Source organism: Oncorhynchus mykiss, chromosome 11, assembly GCF_057628025.1.
Source record: "Oncorhynchus mykiss isolate SJ-2025 chromosome 11, ASM5762802v1, whole genome shotgun sequence".
In the NCBI taxonomy this organism is placed as follows: Eukaryota; Metazoa; Chordata; class Actinopteri; order Salmoniformes; family Salmonidae; genus Oncorhynchus; species Oncorhynchus mykiss.
The window spans coordinates 50,402,394-50,429,379 of record NC_143032.1 but is presented as its reverse complement, the minus strand read 5'-3'; the positions used below and the strand labels follow the sequence as shown (position 1 = coordinate 50,429,379).

The 26,986-nt window shown below is 42.4% G+C and overlaps 1 protein-coding gene across 2 annotated transcripts in view; it reads right to left on the bottom strand.

The window, feature by feature from the left end:
• Positions 1–25,656, bottom strand: part of LOC110535806 (transient receptor potential cation channel subfamily M member 3) — a 208,449-nt gene extending 182,793 nt beyond the window's left edge. For both annotated transcript variants that reach the window (XM_021621100.3, XM_021621102.3), the window contains exon 1: positions 25,078–25,656. In XM_021621100.3, coding sequence (XP_021476775.3) covers positions 25,078–25,170 — 93 coding nt within the window. In that variant the 5' untranslated portion in view covers positions 25,171–25,656. The remainder of the gene's footprint in view (positions 1–25,077) is intronic.
• Between the last annotated feature and the right edge of the window lie 1,330 nt (positions 25,657–26,986).

The window sequence follows — 26,986 nt, the reverse complement described above, 5'->3', positions numbered from 1 at the left end:
TGGTTGTTTTGGAGTTTTATCAGCATTTATTAAACAACTCCGTTTTTTACCAAGTTCGTTCTCCTGCACCTGACTTCCCTGCCACCAACGAGGACCCATTACAATGTGCATGTGACAAAACATTGATTTTATGTTGATAGTGTGTGTTTACCAGAGACGGTAATGTGAATAACAACATGCCCCAAAGTCAGATTAGGATATAGGCCAAGGACTAGATTAAGTGCATTTTTACCTGGAGTTTTTCCTTATTGTAGGCTACTACTTTTACCACTTCTAGTCTTGAAATCTTTGGTTGTTTACTACACTACTCTCTCTGTTTAGCACATGGCCTCACGTGAATCCTTAAAGAGATGGGTGGGGCTAAGGCTTAAGAGGGTGTCAACGATGCCGAATGGGTGTAGACAAAGAGGGGCTATCCAGTAGCTGTACCAAAACACTCACAGATTATTTTCTCAAAAGTTGGGTTACAAGTTCATAAACTTTTAAAGCAGAATTACTTTCACATTGTTCCTCAACTGCAGTGTATTATATAAAATTTTCTAGCTCTGAGTATTTTATCCATTGTAAAAAACACCATTTCAAATTTTGGTACTTAAGACCAAATTGCGGCGGTCGGTCACAGTTATTGTAGCTGGGGACTATAAAATAAATCTGAGGAAAATCCTACCAAATTTCTATTCACATAGCTCCTGTGCTACATGATCATTGCTAGTCTCCCTTCTGGGATGGCCACAAGGCCTTCCCCCACCCTCAGCTTTCAACACCAAAGTGCCCTCCAAGCTCATCACTAAGCTCAGGGCCCTGGGTCTGAACCCATCCCTGGACTTCCTGACAGGCCGACCCTAAGTGGTGAAGGTAGACAACAACACCTCTAACACGCTGATTATCAACACAGGGGCTACACAGGGGTGCGTGCTCAGCCCCCTCCTGTACTCCCTGTTCACCCATGACTGCATGGCCACAGATGTCTACAACTCAATCATCAAGTTTTCTGACAACACAACAGTGGTGGGCCTTACTACCAACAATGATGAGACAATCTACAGGGAGGAGGTGAGGGCCCTGGCGGAGTTGTGCCAGGAAAATAACCTCTTCTTCAACGTCAACAAAACAAAGGAGCTGAGTGTGGAATAAAGGAGACAGCAGAGAGAGTACACCCCCATCCACATCAACGTGGCCAAAGTGGAGAGGGTAAAACATTTCAAGTTCCTCAGCGTGTACATCACTGACAACATGAAATGGTTCCTTCACACAGACATCGTGGTGAAGAAGGCACAACAACTCCTCTTCAACCTCATACTGAAGAAATTATCCTTGGCCTCTAAGACCCTCACGAACCTCTACAGATGCACCATTGAGAGCCTCCTGTCGGCTGTATCAATGCCTGGTATGGCAATTGCACTGTCCGCAACCGCAGGACTCCCCAGCGAGGGTGATGAGGTCAGCCCAAAACATCACAGGTGGTACACTGCCTGCCCTCCATGGACATCTACAGCACCCGGTGTCACAGGAAGGCCAAGAAGATCATCAAGGACCTCAGCCACCCGAGCCACTGCCTGTTCACCCCGCTACCGTCTAGAAGCAGAGATAGTACAGATGCGTCGAAGCTGGGACCGAGAAACAGCTTCTATCTCCAGGACATCTGACTGTTAATTAAACAGTCAACACTAGCAGGCCTCCGTCCTGTACGCTGCCCTGAACCTGAGTCACTGTTCTAGCCGGCTACCACCCAGTACTTTACCCTGCGCCTTAGAGACCGCTGCCCTATGTACATAGAGTCACTGAACACTGGTCACTTTAATAATGTTTACATACTGTTTCAACCCCTATATATATATATATATATATAGGGTTGAAACAGTATGTAAACATTTTTCATCTATGGACATATATATATATATATATACTGTATTCTAGTCAAGGCTCATCCTATATAATTTATTTTATATTTTTTTCTGTGTATCATATATTGTTTATTTTTTATTGCTAGTTATTACGGCACTGTTGGAGCTAGAACACACAAGCATTTCACTGCACCTGTGATAACATCTGCAAATCTGTGTACGCGACCAATAAACTTAGATTTGATCAAAAGTAATGCACTTTATCGGGAAAAATATCACCAAGATTGTTCATTGTTAAAATCGGACAAAAAAACACTCAAGCAATTGTATACTAACGTCCGTTTGGATATACGGATATTCAATTAACCATGCCCATCCCTACATAATGCAATATTATTGGACATGCATTCCAAGCAGTATGTCTTGGGATCTCAGAACATCATTATTATAACCACTATCGCAATAAGAGTTATATATCTTTCGGAGAAATAGCAGGACTGGCAGAAAGAATGGCCCTCTCATGCAGGAGCCACTTACTAATCTCTGCCTTTACACACGAGGGTATAATCCTATTGATGTGCTGCCTCTGCACTCTTGCACAGAACCCTAATGTCACAGTCATATGTGTCATGCAAAGTCTCGCAACAACACATATGTAACCAGAGATCCTATTAAATTACTATTCTAATTCCTAATTCTATGTAGGTAACAAACACCGCACACAAACACACACTGTACACACACACACACTGAAGTGTGCACATTGCACAAGCATGCCAATGAGAGCGTACGCCAGAACAGACTGTGTGATCTACAGTATGTGCACACGCTTACAGGCACAGAGCACACTCAGACATTCACAGGAATCTAATTGTCTTGTCATGGTGGCCTATATATTTAGGGGCGGCGGGTAGCCTAGTGGTTAGAGCGTTCGGCCATTAACCGAACGGTTGCTAGATAAAATCCCTGAGACCTCAGCCACAGGTAACAATCTGTTGTTCTGCCCTCCTCACTCTTTGTCTCAACCTGAGATGGAGCAGACCTCTTGAGTGGTATTCATCAAACTATAGCATCATCTTACAGCGACTCCAAACAGGCCCGTCACACAAAGAACCCCTATCCCTTACAGCAACTATTATCAACACTGCTCGAGGCTCTGGGTCAGATGGAGAAGACATGAACATGTCCATGGTTCTGCAGAGTCAAGAGAAAACAGAGCGAAAGAAAGAGAAGGAAACCCCATTTTTGAATGCATGGCCTATAACTCAGAGACACACACAATCCCATTAACTTTTCCATGCAATCTGTCTCTCTCTCGCTCTCCGCTCACTTACAAACATAGAAAATCACTAATTTATCTACCTGTGTTTAAAAATCACATAAAAATATATTAACGCAAGCACACAAACATGAAGTGCACATCATTCTTTCACACACACGTTATGTTCTTCTATCCTCGTGGGGACCTACATTTCATTTCCATTCAAAATCTTATTTTCTACAATGGGTTGGTAGAAATAAGCATTGTGATTAGCACGGGTAAGCCTAGGATGCAAAAATGCATATATTTTTTCTGTTCTATCTGAGAAATCCTGCGTATTCCACTGTCTCATCGCCCAGCCAGCCAATTCATTAACTTAATCACCACTGTAAAAAGCATGTAGCAAGCAATGGATAAGAGCCTTTCCAGCCAGCATGGCAATGGAACATTTAGAACGAACGACTGGGTCGCGTCCATAGATATAGAACAAAAAGACTTCGCGACAGGGTCGAATCTCTGTCAACCTAACCAATATAATGAATGGGCAGCCGGCATGGCTAGCAACTATAAAGTTTCACCCATTGTTCTGTGTAGATACTCTCAAGCTCTGTCAGGTTGGATGGGGAGCATCACTGCACAGCTATTTTTAGGTCTCTCCAGAGATGTTAGATCGGGTTCAAGTCCGGGCTCTGGCTGGGCCACAAAAGGACATTCAGAGACTTGTCCCGAAGCCACTCCTGCGTTGTCTTGGCTGTGTGTTAATAAGGTTGTAGGCCCATTGGAAGGTGAACCTTTGCCCCAGTCTGAGTGGTCTGGAGCAGGATCAAGGATCTCTCTGTACTTTGCTCTGTAAATCTTTCCCTCGATCCTGCCGTCCAGTCCCTGCCACTGAAAAACATCCCCACAGCATGATGCTGCCACCACCATGCTTTACTATAGGGATGGTATTAACCAGGTGATGAGCGGTGCCTGGTTTCCCCCAGACGTGACGCTTGGCATTCAGGCCAAAGAGTTCACTCTTCGTTTCTTCAGACCAGAGTCCTTTCGGTCCCTTTTAGCAAACTCTAAGAGGGCTGTCATGTGCCTTTTACTGAGGAGTGGCTTCCGTCTGGCCACTCTACCATAAAGGCCTGATTGGTGGAGTGCTGCAGAGATGGTTGTCCTTCTGGAAGGTTCTCCCATCTCCACAGAGGACCTCTGGAGCTCTTTTAGAGTAACCATCAGGTTCTTGGTCAACTCCCTGACCAAGGCCCTTCTCCCCTGATTGCTCAGTTCTGCCGGGCGGCCAGCTCTAGGAAGAGTCTTGGTGGTTCCAAACTCCTTTCATTTAAGAATGATGTGTTCTTGGGAACCTTCAATGCTGCAGAAATTTCTTTGTATCCTTCCCCAGATCTGTGCCTCTACACAATCCTGTCTTGTAGGTCTACGGATAATTCCTTCGACCTCATATGGAACCTTATTTAGACAGGTGTGTGCCTTTCCAAATCATGTCCAGCTCAATTTTGAGTCTCAAAGCAAATGGTCTGAATACTTAAATAAGATATGTTTTCGATTTTACATACAATACCGTTAAAGTTTGGGGACACTTAGAAATGTCCTTGTTTTTGAAAGAAAATACAATAAAATGTGTCCATTAAAATAGCATCAAATTGATCAGAAATACAGTGTAGACATTGTTAATGTTGTAAATGACTATTGAAGCTGGAAACAGCTGATTTAAAATATATATATATATATCTACATAGGCGTACAGAACCCCATTATCAGTAACCATCACTCCTGTGTTCCAATGGCACATTATGTTAGCTAATCCAAGTTTATACATTTTAAAAGGCTACTTGATCATTAGAAAACCCTTTTGCAATTTTGTTAGCACAGCTGAAGACTGGTGTCCTGATTAAAGAAGCAATAAAACTGGCCTTCTTTAGACTAGTTGAATATCTGGAGCATCAGCATTTGTGGGTTCGATTACAGGCTCAAAATGGCCAGAAACAAATAACTTTCTTCTGAAACGCGTCAGTCTATTCTTGTTCTGAGAAATTAAGGTTATTCCATGCGAGAAATTGCCAAGAAACTGAAACTCTCATACAACGCTGTGTACTACTCCCTTCACAGAACAACACTAACCAGAATAGAAAGAGGAGTGGGAGGCCCTGGTGCACAACTGAGCAAGAGGACAAGTACATTAGAGTGCCTAGTTTGAGAAACAGACACCTCACAAATCCTCAACTGGAAGCTTCATTAAATAGTACCCGCAAAACACCAGTCTCAACGTCAACAGTGAAGAGACGACTCTGGGATGCTGGCCTTCTAGGCAGAGTTCCAATCCAGTGTCTGTGTTCTTTTGCCTATCTTAATATTTTATTTTTGTTGGCCAGTCTGAGATATGTCTTTTTCTTTACAACTCTGCCTAGAAGTCCAGCATCCTGGAGTCAGCTCTTCAGTGTTGACGTTGAGACTCGTGTTTTGCGGGTACTATTTAATGAAGCTGCCAGTTGAGGACTTGTGGAAAAAAAATGATATGTTACCCAAAACCTTTGAACGGTAGTGTAAATTTGCAAAATAATTCTAAAAACCTGTTTTCGCTTTGTCATTATGGGCTATTGTGTGTAGATTGATGAGGAAAAATACATTTTAGAATAAGGCTGCAACGCAACAAAATGTGGAAAAAGTGAAGGGTCTGACATTTTTTGGAATGTACTGAAGTAGCCTAAATAACGTTTTTTTATTGAATTGGTAGCCCGTTGTAGAAAATCAATTGTACACTCAAGGTTCCGCCTCGTACCTATAACCGCAGCATATCCGTAATAAAAATGTAATTTAGCAAGCCATCTCCCCCCCCCATCTGGGGTATGTAAGCACCCTTTCCCCACACAGGAGCAAGAGAAAATAAACAATGTCTATGCTCCCTGTCAATCCCTGAGATAGTCGCTCTGACACGGGTATCAAGCCTATTTAACAGCAGCTATTAAGGAGGAGAGGAGGAGGATGGCTTAATACTGCAGCACAGTTTCAAAGGTCAGCCGAGCTCTGCAGTTAGAGAGTGTGTGTGTGTGTGTGTGTGTGTGTGTGTGTGTGTGTGTGTGTGTTTGGTTGGTTGGTTTAACCATCCTTGTGGGGACCACATTAGGATAGTAAAACAAGGAAAATTAAGACCAGTGGGAACATTTCTCTTGTCCCCTCAAAGAAAAATGCTATTTTAGGCTTAGGGGTTAGGTGTAGGGTTATGGTTACAATTAGGGTTAGGGTTACAATAAGGGTTAGGGGTTAAGGTTAGCTTTAGGGTTACGTTTAGGGTTAGGGTACAACTTATTTTGAATGGGAATCAAGGACAGTAAAACAAACGTGTGCGTGTGTGCACATGAGCGTTAACAAAATCCAGACTGGCTGTATTAGGTATGCCGTCTCCAACGGGGACAGACATTTAACCATTAAGTCCATTTTGAGGGACTGATCCACTTATATTACTGGGTTATTATCTCCCGGCTCCAGAGAGCTACGCTAAACATCAGTACACAAAAACAACAAAACAATACTCTCTACAGAACGAAGCAGATAACTGACTTCAGAGTGTGTGTGCACGTGTGTGTGTGTTCTTGTGTACTGGGAGTGTGTGTTGGCTTTGGGAAATATATGGAAGCAGCACACTGCTCTCCAGTGATTTAAGATGCTACCACTCAATCCTAATGAGAGAAACCATCACTACAAAGATAATATGCTTTGCTGGAGTGGTGAGAAAGAGAGATTAAACGCATTTTAGAGAGAGAGTCAGAAAAACAGAGAGCGGGAGTAAAATGGAAAACCAAAAGCCAAACCAAAAACCCAACTCCTATTCAGAGCAAGTGATTCAGGTGTTCTACAAGCTTGGGACCAAACAAAGCCATGGTATTGGATCCCCAAAAAGAGTTTCATTGAGAGAAAAACGGATGTAAAACAATCTCTGAGCCGAAGCGTTAGAGGCCAAAACACTGTCGGAGTTGAGCAATGACAACTGAAATAATCAATGAAAAGATGCACATGACTCAGGGAGACTGGACACCGTAAAGTTAGATTTCTAGATATCAATAGAATTCTAATTCAGTGTTTGACACTTGTCTATGTCAAAATGTCTGAAAAGGTCTAACCTGAATATACTAGTGAGGACAGAAACCGTATAGAAGATCTGCATAGATGCCATGGTGAAACATACTCATATCATTAGCAATCAGAATGGACCGGATGCGATAGATACAGTATGTACAGGTACAAAGACATATGTCACAAAGACCTACAATACCAGTCAAAGGTTTGGACAGACCTACTCATTCAAGGGTTTTTCTTTATTTTACTATTTTCTACATTGTAGAATAATAGTGAAGTCATCAGAACTGTGAAATAACACCTATGGGATCATGTAGTAACCAAAAAAGTGTTCAACAAATGTTATATTTGAGATTCTTCAAAGTAGCCACCCTTAGCCTAGATGACAGCTTTGCACACTCTTGGCATTCTCTCAACCATTTTCATAAGTGTTAAGTAAAAAATAGAAAATAGAAAATAAAAGTAACATAATTAAACAGCAGCGCTAAAATTAACAAGCTAGGCTATATACAGGGGGTACCGGTACAGAGTCAATGTGCGGGGGGCACCGGTTAGTTGAGGTAATTGAGGTAATATGTACATGTAGGTAGAGTTAAAGTGACTGTGCATAGATTACAAACAGAGAGTAGCAGCATCGTAAAAGAGGGGTCTGAGTAGTCCTTTGATTAGCTGTTCAGGAGTCTTATGGCTTGGGGGTAGAAGCTGTTAAGAAGCCGTTTGGACCACGACTTGGCGCTCCGGTACCGATTGCTGTGCGGTAGCAGAGAGAACTGTCTATGACTAGGGTGGCTGGAGTCACAATTTTTAGGGCCTTCATCCGACACCGCCTGATATTGAGGTCCTGGATGGCAGAAAGCTTGGCCACAGTGATGTACTAGGCCGTATGCATTACCCTCTGTAGTGCGAGCAGTTGCATCCCACGACCAGGTCTCTGACCTCCCTATAGGCTGTCTCATCGTTGTCTCATCATTCCACCTAAAGGCTACCACTACCACACTGTACGCTGTCCAGTGTGCTGAAAGTAAACATTTGGCCCAAGCTTCCATTCCCCCTGTCACAAGGAGATTCGTGTTGGATTTAACTAGTAATTACCAGTTGGAAAATTGCCACTTCCCATTTGGTTTACAAACACACCATAACACCACTAACTCATTGGAAGGACAAGACCTATACCTACCCTTTGACATATTGTGGAGTGTTGTACGATGTATAATTTGTGTTCAACTCAAAGCCTAGGGCTTTTTAAAATATATTTGTATTGATTAATAGGTAAAGAGTAATTTAAGAAGCCAAATTAGGAACCACTTTGGCCACCATGTAGACTATGCATAGTCATGCATTTCAGGGAAAATTGTCATTCATTTACATGCATTTTAGCAAAGATGCACATGTATGTACATGTATTTGAAATACACTATATTTACAAAAGTATGTGGACACCCCTTCAAATTAGTGGATTCGGCTATTTCAGCCACACCGTTGCTGACAGGTGTATAAAATCGAGCACACAGCCATGTAATCTACATAGAAAAACATTGGCAGTAGATTAGCCTTACTGAAGAGCTCAGTGACTTTCAATGTGGCAACGCCATAGGATGCCACCTTTCCAACAAGTCAGTTCATCAAAATTCTCCCCTCCTAGAGCTGCCCCGGTCAACTGTAAGTGTTGTTATAGTGAAGCAGAAACATCTAAGAGCAACAATGGCTCAGTCGCCAAGTGGTAGGCCACACAAGCTCACAGAATGGGACTACCGAGTACTGTCCTCAGTTGCAACATTCACTATCGAGTTCCAAACGACCTCTGGAAGCAACTTCAGCAAAATAACTGTTTGTCGGGAGCTTCATTAAATTGGTGCCCATGGCCGAGCAGCCGCATGCATACAAGCCTTAGATCACCATGTGCAATGCCAACTGTTGGCTGGAGTGGTGTAAAGCTCACCGCCATTGGACTCTGGAGCAGTGGAAATGCATTCCCTGGAGTGATGAATCACGCTTTCCCATCTGGCAGTCCGAAGGACAAATCTGGGTTTGGAGAACGCTATCTGCCTGAATGCATAGTGCCAACTGTAAAGTCTGGTGGAGGAGGAATGATGGACTGGGGCTGTTTTTCACGGTTCGGGCTAGGCACGTTAGTTCCAGCAAAGGGGAATCTTAATGCTACAGCATACAATGACATTCTAGACGATTCTGCCCTTCCAACTTTGTGTCAACAGTTTGTGGAAGGCCCTTTCCTGTTTCAGCATGACAATGCCCCCCGTGCACAAATCAAGGTCCATACAGAAATGGTTTATCGAGGTTGGTGTGGAAGAACTTGACTGACCTGCACAGAGCCTTGACCTCCACAACCCCATCGAACACCTTAGGGATGAATTGGACTGCGAGCCATGCCTAATCGCCCAACATCAGTGCCCAACCTCACTAATGCGCCAATGTTCCAACATCTAGTGGAGGCCTTCCCAGAAGAGTGGAGGCTGTTATAGTAGCAGAGGGGGGACCAACTCCATATTAATGCCCATGATTTTAGAATGATATATTCGACAAGAAGGTGTCCCTTTTGTCATGTAGTGTACATTTTAGGTTATGGTAAATACACTGCTTAAAAAATAAAGGGAACACTAAAATAACACATCTTAGATCTGAATGAATGAAATACTTTTTTCTTTACATAGTTGAATGTGCTGACAACAAAATCACACAAGAATTATCAATGGAAATCAAATGTATCAACCCATGGAGGTCTGGATTTGGAGTCACACTCAAAATTAAAGTGGAAAACCACACTACAGGCTGATCCAACTTTGATGTAATGTCCGTAAAACAAGTCAAAATGAGGCTCAGTAGTGTGTGTGGCCTCCACGTGCCTGTATGACCTCCCTACAATGCCTGGGTATGCTCCTGATGAGGTGGCGGATGGTCTCCTGAAGGATCTCCTCCCAGACCTGGACTAAAGCATCCGCCAACTCCTGGACAGTCTGTGGTGCAACGTGGCGTTGGTGGATGGAGCGAGATATGATGTCCCAGATGTATTCAATTGGATTCAGGTCTGGGGAACGGGCAGGCCAGTCCATAGCATCAATGCCTTCCTCTTGCAGGAACTGTTGACATACTCAAGCCACATGAGGTCTAGCATTGTCTTGCATTAGGAGGAACCCAGGGCCAACCGCACCAGCATATGGTCTCAAAAGGGGTCTGAGGATCTCATCTCGGTACCTAATGGCAGTCAGGCTACCTCTGGCGAGCACATGGAGGGCTGTGCGGCCCCCCAAAGAAATGCCACCCCACACCATGACTGACCCACCGCCAGCAGCTGGAGGATGTTGCAGGCAGCAGAACGTTCTCCACGGCGTCTCCAGACTGTCACGTCTGTCACATGTGCTCAGTGTGAACCTGCTTTCATCTGTGAAGAGCACCGGGCACCAGTGGCGAATTTGCCAATCTTGGTGTTCTCTGGCAAATGCCAAACGTCCTGCACGGTGTTGGGCTGTAAGCACAACCCCCACCTGTGGACGTCGGGCCCTCATACCACCCTCATGGAGTCTGTTTCTGACCGTTTGAGCAGACACATGCACATTTGTAGTCTGCTGGAGGTAATTTTGCAGGGCTCTGGCAGTGCTCCTCCTGCTCCTCGTTGCACAAAGGCGGAGGTAGCAGTCCTGCTGCTGGGTTGTTGCCCTCCTATGGCCTCCTCCACGTCTCCTGATGTACTGGCCTGTCTCCTGGTAGCGCCTCCATGCTCTGGACACTACGCTGACAGACACAGCAAACTTTCTTGCCACAGCTCGCATTGATGTGCCATTCTGGATGAGCTGCACTACCTGAGCCACTTGTGTAGGTTGTAGACTCCATCTCATGCTACCACTAGAGTGAAAGCACCGCCAGCATTCAAAAGTGACCAAAACATCAGCCAAGAGGCATAGGAACTGAGAAGTGGTCTGTAGTCACCACCTGCAGAACCCCTTCTTTATTGAGGGTGTCTTGCTAATTGCCTATAATTTCCACCTGTTGTCTATTCCATTTGCACAACAGCATGTGAAATTTATTGTCAATCAGTGTTGCTTTCTATGTGGACAGTTTGATTTCACAGACGTGTGATTGACTTGGAGTTACATTGTGTTGTTTAAGTGTTCCCTTTATTTTTTGGAGCAGTGTATATTGAAATGTATGAGTTTTCTCAATATGGGCACATTCTACAATGGTAATACTCCTTACAAAGCAGATAATGGCTTCATCTCATTAGACCACATTATAGTCTTAATCTGGGACTAGATTCACAATACAGTTTAGCTTCACTCTTGGTGTTTTATAACCCAGAGCAAACCCGTTTGGTACAAGCCAAAAGTCTGAACAAGTGGAAATGTACCTACGTATCCTTTTACTTCTCTTAATTTACATCTTCATTACTCTAACAGCCTTGAGTGTAATATACCCCATAAACATAGATACATCATCAAACAGAAGTGTATTGAGAAATGTATGTATTGATTCACCTTTGGTCAATTGGACATCTATCAATTACCCCACAATGAACGCACAAACTAACAGGCATGTAGAATATCAACAACATTTAAATACTCAAGAATAAACACACCTTAGAAGACAAACACACACACACACACACACGCGCGCGCACACACGCACGCACACACGCACACACGCGCACACACACACACACACACACACACACACACACACACACACACACACACACACACACACACACACACACACACACACACACACACACACACACACACACACACACACACACACAGAGGCATACATTCACAACTACTTACACCCAGATGGAAGTGTCTCTCTCCACATTCTAAGCACACAGGAAGAAGGTAGCACTTATAATAATTGATCAGGCTGATTTAATAATGCTAAGTGCACCTAACCAAAAACCTTTTACTGTCATCAAGCAGCCAGCTCAACTCATTCTGAAATACAGGGAAGCCGGAATGAATGTGTGTGTGTGTAGAGTGCATAAGAGAGTCAGGACAGGAGGCGATTACTTCTGGGACCACGGGCCAGTGATCAACCTTTTTTTTTACGCCTAGGGTCTGGAAAAAATGTGGCCTTTCTAAATGCATTTCACGCAATTCAACAACATTTTAAATGACTGAAGACTAATTAGCGTAATATTTTTTAATACCTCACAAATAATCTAAATGAAAGGCTACTTTGACACTGACAAACTGAGAATCTGAGATCAATAAAAACGACCTTGTCTTGAATCCATCAATAGCCTTGGTGTGTGTAGACACATATTGTACAATATGAGGAGGAAATATAAAATAACAATATAGTCATAAAAAAATCTTTCCAGTTTCCAATTTTACTTTGTAAAAGAATGCTGTTCACTCAACAGGCCTATTTGGAAGTTGATAACATAATTTGATAGCCTACAGCCAAATTAGTCATCTCTTTTCAGCAGAATCCATTTGCTTTCCAACCTGTGTTTTCCTGCAATTGTATTTGAAATATTGTGAAAGGTTTTGGCTGTATGCTGTTCACTGACAGATTTGCCACAGGTTCCAGACTGTGATTGGGCTACACAATCCACAGCTAGGCATGTTTTTTTTTTAATATACAGTATATAAGATATTGATCCTCTGTGGCTAAATTATAGGACTAGTCCTGGTGTAGTATTCTGAATGATTTCATTACTGTCTGAAAAGACAGAAGTAATTCAATAACTTTAGCAAAAGAGGCTCCTAAATAGCTTTTACCCCTAAGCCATAAGACTCTTGAACAGCTAATCAAATGGCTACCGAGACTATTTGCATTGCCCCCAGCTAGGCTATTGTTATTTACTGCTGCTCTTTAATCATTTGTTATTCTTATCTCTTACTTTTTTGGGAGGTATTTTCTTAAAACTGCATTGTTGGTTAAGGGCTTGTAAGTAAGCATTTCACTGTAAGGTGTTGTATTTGGTGTATGTGACAAATTCAATTTGATTTGATTTGATATTGTATTTCATGTCTAGACAATATTTACCCATCCACTTAGCTAGATGTGGGGTTTTATATCATTTCCTTCACGTGACCCATCAATAAGGGTCATCTAATAATGATAAGATATTGATTCAATATTTTGATCTGGACACTTTCTGTTGTTGATATTGCTACAATGCAAGTAACCACGTCACTGTACAGTTTACACCGTTTTCTATATCCTGTGCATGTTACAAATAACATTGATTTTCTTATAGCGTGTGTTTACCACATGTCCTCACATATGATTCCTTAAAGAGATGGATGGGGCAAAGGCTTAAGAGGGTGTGAACGATTCTGAATTGGTGTAGACAAAGAACAGCTCTCCAGCAGTTGTACCAGAACATTCAAGGGCCATTTTCTCAAACGTGGGGTTATGGGATTATCAACTTTCAAAGCAGAATTACTTTCCCATTGTTCCTCAACTACAGTGTATGACATACCATATTCTAGCTCTGTGTCTCTACTTTTATCCAATGTAAAAAAACACAATTTCAAATGTTGCTACATAAGACCGAATCGAGGCTGTCGGTCACCTTTTTTAGAATTTCATAATTAATGAACATTATTTCAAAAACCCGGCAAAAATCTGGTGTTTCTATTTCAAACGGTTTTGTTATATTTCACTCTTCTGTGATGTATATAAAGTGTAATATTGTGATGCAAACTCAAAATGTAATACAGTTCAACATCTGACATGGTACAGGCGTCTTCTTTTTTTAAAGCCCATAACCATGTTTGTGAGGTGTATACTGTTGTTTCAACATAGATTTGTTTAAGACACTGTGACTCTGATTTAACTCATTGCAGTAAAAGGTTGAAGGTCGAAGGGAAACTCTTTTAATGGGGGATTTAATTACTGGTTAAAAACGTCAGAGAACTTGATTAATTACCAGTTAGGATCGGAATTAATCATGGCACAGACTTATTGAATTACCATCGCACACTGGACCCATGAGCATCCAACACTTTTGGCTATCTCTAAATCTCATCTTTATTTTCACTGTTCACACCCACCCTGACAGACATCCGTTTTTAAAAATACATATTTAACCAGGCAAGTCAATTAAGAACAATTTCTTATTTACAATGACGTCCCACCCCAGCCAACGCTGGGCCAATTGTGCGCCATGGAACACCCAATCATGGCCGGGTGTGATACAGCCTGGAATCGAACCAGGGTCTGCAGTGTAGATCATAGACTACATTGATTCTATGCAGTTTAGCAATGAGATGCACTGCCTTAGACCACTGCGCCACTTGGGAGGTCCATCATTATCATTATTCTGAATTACCTTTAAATCAATGTGGGCAAGGATGCTGGTTAGAAGATACCAAGGGAATTTCAGCAGGACAATAAGCTAAAACATAAGGCCAAATATGAACTGGTGTTGCTTACCAATACGACATTGAATGTTCCTGAGTGGCATATATAAAGTTTTGACATAAATCGGCTTGAAAATCTATGGCAAGACTTGAAAATGGCTGTCTAGCAATGATCACAATCTATTTGACAGAGCTTGAAGAATTTTAAAAATAATACTGTGCAAATATTGTACAATCCAGGCATGCAAAGCACTTCAAGACTTGCCCAGAAAGACTTACAGCTGTAATCGCTGTCAAATGTGATTCTAACATGTATTGACTCAGGGGTGTGAATACTTATGTAAATTAGATATTGTATTTCTGTATTTCATGTTCATTAAATTTGCAAACATTTATTAAAGCATGTTTTACTTTTGTCATTATTGGGTATTGTAATAGATGAGTGAGAGAAAGAATTCAAGCTATAACACAACAAAATGCACGCACGCACGCACGCACGCACACACACACACACACACACACACACACACACACACTCTCAAATACAAATACTCTCGTTACTATAATTGAGTAGCTTTTCCGAGGACTGAAAGTGAGTAATTTTACTTTTACTTAAGTATGTTTAGAATGAAGTATTGTTATTAAGTACTGTTTCAAATATATCCATTACAGAGTACAATTTTGTAGGCTATCCATAATAGTAGATCATAAGGTCATGTAAAGATTGCAAGAGCACCTCAGAGCTAACTTTATTTAGTTTGAGATGTAACGTGATGTGTGTTAAAAACAATTTAGACAGAGGAGTCTGTGACCAGTTCTCCTTCAAGCAAAGGAGAGGTGATGCTATGCAAGTGTTGCTTAACCAGGATGGCGGTGGTGGCAGCCTACAAAACAAATACAGAATTTATCAATCTAATGCAACATCTACAGTGCCTTGCGAAAGTATTCGGCCCCCTTGAACTTTGCGACCTTTTGCCACATTTCAGGCTTCAAACTTTAAGATATAAAACTGTATTTTTTTGTGAAGAATCAACAACAAGTGCGATACAATCATGAAGTGGAATGACATTTATTGGATATTTCAAACTTTTTTAACAAATCAAAAACTGAAAAATTGGGCGTGCAAAATTATTCAGCCCCTTTACTTTCAGTGCAGCAAACTCTCTCCAGAAGTTCAGTGAGGATTTCTGAATGATCCAATGTTGACCTAAATGACTAATGATGATAAATACAATCCACCTGTGTGTAATCAAGTCTCCATATAAATGCACCTGCACTGTGATAGTCTCAGAGGTCCGTTAAAAGCGCAGAGAGCATCATGAAGAACAAGGAACACACCAGGCAGGTCCGAGATACTGTTGTGAAGAAGTTTAAAGCCGGATTTGGATACAAAAAGATTTCCCAAGCTTTAAACATCCCAAGGAGCACTGTGCAAGCGATGATATTGAAATGGAAGGAGGATCAGACCACTGCAAATCTACCAAGACCTGGCCGTCCCTCTAAACTTTCAGCTCATACAAGGAGAAGACTGATCAGAGATGCAGCCAAGAGGCCCATGATCACTCTGGATGAATTGCAGAGATCTACAGCTGAGGTGGGAGACTCTGTCCATAGGACAACAATCAGTCGTATATTGCACAAATCTGGCCTTTATGGAAGAGTGGCAAGAAGAAAGCCATTTCTTAAAGATATCCATAAAAAGTGTCGTTTAAAGTTTGCCACAAGCCACCTGGGAGACACACCAAACATGTGGAAGAAGGTGCTCTGGTCAGATGAAACCAAAATGGAACTTTTTGGCAACAATGCAAAACGTTATGTTATGGCGTAAAAGCAACACAGCTGAACACACCATCCCCACTGTCAAACATGGTGGTGGCAGCATCATGGTTTGGGCCTGCTTTTCTTCAGTAGGGACAGGGAAGATGGTTAAAATTGATGAGAAGATGGATTGAGCCAAATACAGGACCATTCTGGAAGAAAACCTGATGGAGTCTGCAAAAGACCTGAGACTGGGACGGAGATTTGTCTTCCAACAAGACAATGATCCAAAACATAAAGCAAAATCTACAATGGAATGGTTCAAAAATTAACATATCCAGGTGTTAGAATGGCCAAGTCAAAGTCCAGACCTGAATCCAATCGAGAATCTGTGGAGAGAACTGAAAACTGCTGTTCACAAATGCTCTCCATCCAACCTCACTGAGCTCGAGCTGTTTTGCAAGGAGGAATGGGAAAAAATGTCAGTCTCTCGATGTGAAAAACTGATAGAGACATACCCCAAGCGACTTACAGCTGTAATCGCAGCAAAAGGTGGCGCTACAAAGTATTAACTTAAGGGGGCTGAATAATTTTGCACGTCCAATTTTTCAGTTTTTGATTTGTTAAAAAAGTTTGAAATATCCAATAAATGTCGTTCCACTTCATGATTGTGTCCCACTTGTTGTTGATTCTTCACAAAAAAATACAGTTTTATATATTTATGTTTGAAGCCTGAAATGTGGCAAAAGGTCGCAAAGTTCAAGGGGGCCGAATACTTTCGCAAGGCACTGTATAGCCCCTTCTCTATTTCAGGGGGGTTTGCACATTATTTTTATTTTCCATTAAGTTCTGTTGTTGCCTCCAGAGCTAATTTGACACCAAATCCTTTAGGTAGGTCCAGTGTGCCCTGGCACTCGTATGGTGTATGTGCCCTGGCACCTTGTATGGTGAGTGAGTGAGTGTGTGTGAGCGTGATTGAGTGAGTAAGTGAGTGAGGAAGGGAGGGAATGAAGGAATGAAAGAAAGAGGAAGTTTGTGTTTGAGGGAAAGTTTGAGGGAAAAGAGTAAATATATTTTCAAATATGAACAGCAATTTTTTTTTAATATACTACATACAGTGGGGAGAACAAGTATTTGATACAATGTCGATTTTGCAGGTTTTCCTACTTACAAAGCATGTAGAGGTCTGTAATTTTTATCATAGGTACACTTCAACTTTGAGAGACGGAATCTAAAACAAAAATCCAGAAAATCACATTGTATGATTTTTAAGTAATTAATTTGCATTTTATTGCATGACATAAGTATTTGATCACCTACCAACCAGTAAGAATTCCGGCTCTCACAGACCTGTTAGTTTTTCTTTAAGAAGCCCTCCTGCTCTCCACTCATTACCTGTATTAACTGCACCTGTTTGAACTCGTTACCTGTATAAAAGACACCTGTTCACACACTCAATCAAACAGACTCCAACCTCTCCACAATGGACAAGACTAGAGAGCTGTGTAAGGACATCAGGGATAAAATTGTAGACTTGCACAAGGCTGGGATGGGCTACAGGACAATAGGCAAGCAGCTTGGTGAGAAGGCAACAACTGTTGGCGCAATTATTAGAAAATGGAAGAAGTTCAAGATGACGGTCAATCCCCCTCGGTCTGGGGCTCCATGCAAGATCTCACCTCGTGGGGCATCAATGATCATGAGGAAGGTGAGGGATCAGCCCAGAACTAGGGATCAGCCCAGAACATCATTCTTTGGGGATGCTTTTCTGCAAAGGGGACAGGACGACTGCACCGTATTGAGGGGAGGATGGATGGGGCCATGTATCACGAGATCTTGGCCAACAACCTCCTTCCCTGAAGATGGGTCGTGGCTGGGTTTTCCAGCATAACAACGACCCGAAACACACAGCCAGGGCAACTAAGGAGTGGCTCTGTAAGAAGCATCTCAAGGTCCTGGAGTGGCCTAGCCAGTCTCCAGACCTGAACCCAATAGAAAATCTTTGGAGGGAGTTGAAAGTCCTTCTTGCCCAGCGACAGCCCCGAAACCTGAAGGATCTGGAGAAGGTCTGGATGGAGGAGTGGGCCAAAATCCCTGCTGCAATGTGTGCAAACTTGGTCAACAACTACAGGAAACATATGATCTCTGTAATTGCAAACAAAGGTTTCTGTACCAAATATTAAGTTCAGATTTTCTGATGTATCAAATACTTATGTCATGCAATAAAATGCAAATTAATTACTTAAAAATCATACAATGTGATTGTCTGGATTTTTGTTTTAGATTCAGTCTCTCACAGTTGAAGTGTACCTATGATAAAAATTACAGACCTCTACATGCAAAATCGGCAGTGTATCAAATACTTGTTCTCCCCACTGTATATAGTAATGTAGCAAAGTAAAAGTTGTCATAAATAGTAAAGTACAGATACCCAAAAAATCTACTTAAGTGGTAGTTTAAAGTAATTTTACTTTATACCACTGTATGTAGCCTACTGGTCATAGTTAAGACCTCATCATAAGCTGGTAATGACCACCTGACTCCAGCTTATTGCCGATTTGTAAAAAGTATCGCTCTCTCTTTCACACACACTCACAGGTAGAATGACAATGTTGACATGATGATAATCTTTTCTATAAGTTATTGTGATCATCATCTCTCTCTCCCCCTTCTCTCTCTCACACAGAACACATACACACAGCTTTTTTTTCTTATATTTTTTTACCCCTTTTTCTTCCCAATTTCGTGGTATTCAAATGGTAGTTACAGTCTTGTCTCATTGCTGCAACTCCCGTACGGACTCAGGAGAGGCGAAGGACGGGAGCCGTGCGTACCCTGAAACACGACCCAACCAAGCCGCCCGCACTGCTTCTAGACACAATGCCCACTTAACCTGGAAGCCAGCCACACCAATGTGTCAGAGGAAACACTGTACACCTGGCGACCATGTCAGCGTGCATGCGCCCGGCCCGCCACTTCCCCTAACCCAGACGATGTTGGGCCAATTGTTCCCCGCCCCACGGGTCACCCGGTCAGGGCCAGCTGTGACAGTCTGGACTCGAACCAGGATCTCTAGTGGCACAGCTATCCTTAGACCACTGCGCTCTCTCTCTCTCTCTCTCTCTCTCTCTCTCTCTCCTTCTCTCTCTCTCTCTCTCTCCCTCTCTCTCTCTCTCTCTCTCTCTCTCTCTCCTAACAAACCATCGCCAAATTAAGAAAACTTAGCAGTCAAATCTTTTAAATTGAGAGGCTTTTGTTGTTTCCAAGTGGTGGCATTGTTGTGTGGTGGTGTAGTTGTCTCATGTGCTATATGGAATGCTCAAGCAATGCACTGATCAAGCACCCCTACAGGTGTCGCACATCTTCCCCATTATCCCCAGTGCATTTATACCTGTGTTCTCTCTTTGTCTGTTGCCAGTTAGTCTTGTCAGGTCTTACCAGCGTGCTTTCCCATCTTCCTTTTTCTCAAGTCTTCCTTTTCTCAAGACTCCCAGCACGGAGCCCCCATTGGAAGACACAAGGACTTACTGCAATGCCTTATGGAGGGACTCCATACCCTGGCAGAACGCCATGACCAGGCATTTGATACATTGCTGGAGAAATTCCGCAGATTCCCTTCTAGGCAGCGGGCTACACCAGTAATCCCCCAGACTCTCAGCAACCCCGCTATCAGCAGCTTTTCTTCACAGCCTACCCCAGTGTCCCGAGAACCCCGCTTACCTCCCCCGGGCGCTACGCTGGAAATTCTGGAACCTGCCGCGCCAGTTCGTACTATCATGGGAATGCCTGTGAAAATAAAAACCTCAAATGGCCCTACTCCTGAAAAAAAATGATCGGGCCGGATAGGCTGAAGTTGATTATGCCCGAGTACCATTAGCCAGAGCCCAGAGAAATATGATTCTGCCTGTCTCTGAAAAGCACGGCCCACATGAAGCCCCCAGAGTCCGAGTCCATGCTGAGTCCCCCAAGTCTCCCCCAAGTCCCTGCTAAAAAAAACATTAATCAAATGTGTACAATGGTAATGGTTCTAGTGTCTTATATGCAATGGGCGCATGGCCCACAAACACTATGCACATGTTTATATAGATTGGAGTCTATTCATTTAGTAGCATTTAGATAACTGATCAGTAGTTCAATCAGATTTCAACCAAAAAACAGATATCAACCAAAATATGATGTATTTTTCAGGAAATCATAAAGATGTCAGGAAAAAGACGACTAAATCTGGTAGTGACCTGATTATAAGACACCCTGACCAGATTTCAACCAGTAAAATATGTCTTTATCACGTCGTATTCCCACTGGGGAATTCCCACTTGCTCAAGGGTACAAAGGCAGGAGATGGTACATGGGATCAATGACCAACAGCCCTGCAGCTGCCAGTTCAGTTGCATTCCCATGTCTGTGTTGCCCGGCCCGGGGCTTAAACTAGCAACCTTCCAGCTGCTGGTCTGCCTCTCCAGCCTCTGTTTCTCAATCCTGGTCGTGGGAAACTAAAGGGGTGCAAAATCTTATTTTTGTCTGAACACTACACAGCTGATTCAAATGATCAACGTATCAAGCTTTGTTTTGAATCAGATGTGTAGTGCTAAGGCAAAACCAAAAATGTACCCCCCTTTGGGTCCCAAGGACCAGGATCAGTAAACACTGCTAAGCTAGGCTACTACAGGGCTAGGCTACTACAGGGCTAGGCTACTACAGGGCTAGGCTACTACAGGAGCAATGAATGAGTGCGGTGCCATGGCTACAATGGTTCATGCCCAGGATGTAACAAAAATGGGTATGGAACTGAACTGGTAGCTGGATGTACTGTCTCCATGTACCGTCTCCTGACATTGTGTCCTTGACTAAGGCACAATTGCTCTTCACCAGGTGTTTGCTGCACTGCATGATGTTGGGCAAAGCAGAAGACACATTTCTGTTCTAAACGATTGACAATAAAGTATCTACTCTCTCCATGTTCTTGTCACAAGATGACTCTGTTGCCTCTTATTGCACAACTGTACAAGTATTCCATGTATTCTACTACACTGCCATTACTGTATGTATGGATATTACTAAAATATTTGACACTGTGAAAGACTAATGTCTCTCTTACTATGCCTACTTTGAATATTGTTGTGAATGACTTGTTTATGGTGAAGTATCCTGATATTGTGAGATACTAATACGTCACATTATAACATGTTTACTTTGCCATCAAATGAGAGAGCTGAAATGAGAGGGCTAAAACCATACCTTTGAACTTGAGATGGGTTAAATGGAATTCTACCTGAAATATGAACACTGACAGTCCTGTAACATCTCTCATGTAACCTTATATGAAATTAACTCCTGCAGAATTAAGTATTTCTCGCAGTTCAATGACACACCAAATGTTATTTTTGGTCTCGTAAAAAGGAGTGGAGTAATACGGTAAGATTTATTTATTTCAGTATGTCGAGCAAATGCGAATATGGGTGTGCTTTCAGTGATTGTACCTTTTGCCTAACAGCCACACGAACGCAAACACACACACACACACACACACACACACACACACACACACACACTAGACAATGCTTTACATGGTAGCCAGGTAATTAGGTCAAATCCACGGGAGACTGGGAAAGGGCTTGAGGGGCATAAATGTGCACACATGATAATGATAGGCTTATTAGGCTGAACTTACACTGCCATTCTGACATCTCCTGAGATGGACCAGACACACTATCTAGACCCATCAGTGATTAGAAAGCCACTCACATCAATGCACACACACAGATGTTTCCCATCTCTCTGTTAATGCCTTATACACTCATGCACACAGACCCCATCAGTGATTACAATAGGATTCATTTCAATGAGCTATACACATGCAAATACAAACACGTCCACAAACACACACACACACACATTCAACTGGCCTGGTTTAACATCATAGAGATACAGTACTTGCTGTGAGACTTTGATGCTGAGAGATCAAAAGAAGACTGGGGAGAACACAGACAAGAGCTCTATAATAATGTGTATCAAAACGCATGGTTATAAACAGCCTTTAACATGTTCACACTAGCCAATGAATAAAGACAGTTTATAAACAGGTCTATAAATATCTTGTGACAGCCAAAAATGTGCCTCATATGTTAATCACATTTATCACTCCCTCTCATACAATGTGCAAATACAGTGAACACAGGCACACAACCAAACCAGTGGAGGCTCCGAGGAGGAGGAAGAGGAGAACCATTCACTATAAAAATAGTGAAACATTAAAAACACATTGTTTTGCAATGAAGGTTTACAGTAGCCTCAACAGCACTCTGTAGGGTAGCCGGAGGACAGCTAGCTTCCGTCCTCCTCGGTGTATATTGACTTCAATACAAAACCTAGAAGGCTCATGATTCTCAACCCCTTCCATAGACTTGCACAGTAATTATGACAACTTCCGGAGGATGTCCTCCAACCTATCAGAGCACTGTCCATCCAATCAAAGGATCAGAGAATTAATCTAGTACTAAAACCATATGTTAGAGCCTGCTAGCACTGCAGTGCATTATATGTGGTGAGTAGTTGACTCAAACAGAGAAAGACAATAGTTGAGCAATTTTGAACAAATTAATTTCTAAAACAATTGAGTAGAGGCAGAGAGGGAGAACTTCACTTTCGCTTACTTAGCTAGCTAATACAGCTAATTTAGCCTACTCAACAACCTGACTCAAACAGAGAAGCATAATATTTATGTTAGCTAGCTGGTCCAATATTTCAACTCTTCCAAGTCAAATTAAAATCAAATCAACATTTCTTTGTCACATACACAGGGTTAGCAGATGTTAATGCGAGTGTAGCGAAATGCTTGTGCTTCTAGTTCTGACCATGCAGTAATATCTAACAAGCAATCTAACAATTTCACAACAACTACCTTATACACCCAAGTGTAAAGGAATGAATAAAAATATGTACATAAAAATATATGGATGAGCGATGGCCAAACGGCATAGGCAAGATGCAGTAGATGGTATCGAGTACAGTATATACATATGAGATGAGTAACGTAGGGTATGTAAACATTATATAAAGTGGCATTGTTTAAAGTGGCTAGTGATACATTTATTACATCCCATTTTTAATTATTAAAGTGGCTAGAGATGAGTCAGTGTGTTGGCAGCAGCCACTCAATGTTAGTGATGGCTGTTTAACAGTCTGATGGCCTTGAGATAGAAGCTGTTTTTCAGTCTCTCGGTCCCAGCTTTGATGCAAGTCAAGGTAAGCATTCGGTTAAATTAAATGATTGCCACCGGGTAACTATTAAACTGCTATACACATGGATTGGACTGTGGGTTAGTTCCAATGGTGTTTATAAACTCTGGTTTGCTGATGCTATGTTTTGGCTATTGAGAGGCTTTGAAGCCACCGGTCAGCCATATTGGTACTCCCCAGTGGGAGCATTCAGCCATATTGGGACTCCCCAGTAGGAGCATTCAGCCATATTGGTACTCCCCAGTAGGAGCATTCAGCCATATTGGTACTCCCCAGTAGGAGCATTCAGCCATATTGGTACTCCCCAGTAGGAGCATTCAGCCATATTGGTACTCCCCAGTAGGAGCATTCAGCCATATTGGTACTCCCCAGTAGGAGCATTCAGCCATATTGGTACTCCCCAGTAGGAGCAGTCCTCCATAGGAATGAATGTAATTCTACAGTATTTCAATCCAATGTTTAACTGACAAAATTACATGTATTTAAGTACTTTTTTGTTTTAGTGTGGACAGTAACATTAGTATTTTCAAACAACATACTTAATTTTAGCTAACATAATATAATTGAAAAGTATGCATTAAGGTATAACAGAATAAATCTGTCAAAAATGAATGTACACATCAATAAATGCATTTATATAGCTTCCAAAATCTGTTTTTCCAATGGAGGATGAGTACCAAGATGGCTGGGAGGTGGCTTCAATACATCGCCTCATGTCAGTCATCCAGGCGTTATATACAGAACATCATTGGTTAGTTATAGTTATAGGGTTTTTCGCCTAGTCCCAGACAGTTGTTGTGTTGTGCACTGAAGTCCACAAGCGAAGTGAAAATATCAGAGGAGGAGAGCAGTAGATGTGATGATGCTGTGAAAGTGAACTGTGTGTGCTGGTGATTTCATTATATTGAGCTCCAATATGCTGTAATAGAAATAAGGCCATGATCATAATTTCTTAAAATAATAATCGTCCTCCCTAATCATAAACGGCACCCACCACCAGAGAACATTTGTTACAGCGTGGTCACTTTCACACAGCTAAGCAAAACCTCAAGGAAGGCACATCAAGAATGAATCACACATCTAATCAAATCAAACAAATCAAATCAAAGTTTATTGGTCGTGTACACAGTTTGGAAGATATAGCGGGTGCAGAAAAATGCTTGTGTTACTAGCTCCTAACACTGTAGCAAAAAAATGCCAAACCAAAAACAGGGCAGTGTAGATTGGATATAACACTATTTGCTCAGATATCTTCACCAGTCATTGTACACAGTATAATGGCTATTCTTACTTGTAACCTCCTCCTGTGACACTTTGGTCCCCGCCTGGTCTGTTTGAGTTGTCTTGCCAATAACCAAATAGGAGTAGGTGAGACAGAATAAACAGATCTGGGAGAAGCATATTCCTGTGTAAATGTACTTTTAGGTTTTTCTTAACCACCCTCTTATGTCAATCTCAAACTCCCCCACCTGCCCCCCCCCCCCCCCCCCCCCACCCCCTACATTCATCGTCCCTCTCCTCCTACACAACCTTCTCTCCTCCTCCACTCCCCAGTCCCCTCTGGTACCCATACCTTGAGCAGGCGTACGGATGGTAGGAAGGCTGCGGCGCACAGTTTCCTGATGGTCCAGTTGATTGGCCGCGGAGGATCCAGCTGCTGGTTCATGGTTCCCGCTCCTCCCGCCTGGCTTTTCCCGGCTTTTCCAGGAAAAGAGCCCCTCCGGGGGGGCAAAGCAACGGGGTCTCCAGCCAAATAGAACAACTCAGATCCCGGCAGAGCATGACCCACAACACCAGACCACCACCTTCATCCTTGTTCCACGGCAGGTCAGCCCTTCCTTCACCTGGGTGCCCTTCCTCCCCTCTCTCTCTCTCCCCCACCCCTCCCCTCCCTTCCCACCCCACAGATCCACGGGGTCCGACGGCCGAGTTCCGAGCACCTGAAGCATCCAGCCCTCTCTCCACATGCAGTATCCCAGTATCCCAGTATCCCAGTCGACCCGGTGCATACGATCCAAACTAGCAGAGCAGAACAGAGTAAAGAACAAACAGAAGGTGATGGAGAAAGAGAGTCGAGAGAAGCAAGAAGGAGAGGAGGAGCGCAGCACAGCACGGCAGCTCAGAGCATAGCACGTAAACCGAGCAGAGTGACAGGGAGCTGCACAGCACCGTCTCCAAGACGAAAAGAGAGAGAGAGAGAGAGAGAGAGAGAGAGAGAGAGAGAGAGAGAGAGAGAGAGAGTGATAGGGGGAGAAAGAGAGAGAGAGAAAGAGAGAATGGACAAGGCTGAGAGAAAATAGGCTGAGAGAAAATAAATAAACGAGGTAAAGAGAGAGTAAACGGGAGAGCAGAGCTTGAGCACAAGCAGAAAGAGAAGGAGAGAGAGAAAAGGAGATTAGAGAAGAGAAAGGAGAGCGAGGATAGCAAGCAAGTAAGAGAGAGGGGGGATTGATGGAGAGAGGTATGGCGTGTAAGAAAGATACAGCGAGAGGAGTGAGTGTCACAGATACAACTCCCTTCATTTGGAATGGAGATTAATAGAATATAGGAAAGAAATAGAACATTCAAATCAGTATCATTTCAATACTGAATACATCAGTAATCATCTATGTTGGTAAAATCATCAGAATGGCTAAAGCAAGCACTTTTTTAAAAATCAAATTGAATCCTCCTAAAAATAGGTTGTAGCAAATACTAAGGAAAAATGTCCATATTGTAGACCTCTCTCTCTCTCGATCTATCGCTTTCTATCTCTGAGAAGACTTAGAGAACTCTCTTACCTTGCTCTGGTATTGATTCCTCTCTAACCTTCTCCACCACGGCTCAAAGGGATTCTTTAATCAACATCCTCTTCACGTGGGAGAAGACTTTAATAGCCCCTCCCTAGTGAATGCTATTGATTTACACCACCATAACCACAACAATACCTTGCCCACAGGGACAAGCTGGGAAAACTCTCATAAGCCAATAATACAAACCTTCATAAAAAAATGTGATGCTAATGTGATGATCTCCTCAGTGGCAAACTTCACAAGTTCAGACTGGTACAGACCGATTCAATAAGCAGTCATTCAATAAAAAAAAATACTAAATTGACAGTGGGTGTGGAAAAAAAAGTATGTTTTTACGCATCATTTAGATATTTTTCTGATTATAATTTACAACATTTGGTAGGCTATATGTTAGGCTACACAAAGTTTATCTTCTGTCATTAATTAATGCTTTAGAATAATAAATAAAGCCTTGTTCACCAGAATAAAGACGTAAATCCATAGAATGAATCTATCATCAACAATTTGAAGTTACAATACTTTTCTCTTTTAATGTCTGCTTCTCTCCTGGAGCGAGGACATTTAGAGACCTGGGGATTTTCCATACAAAATCATTTTGACCGGTTTAAGGAAATGAAAATGTGTGACAACAATCCAACATGTTTCTGATAGATTGTATTTCAGTTAAGTATTGGATGCATAGGCCTATTT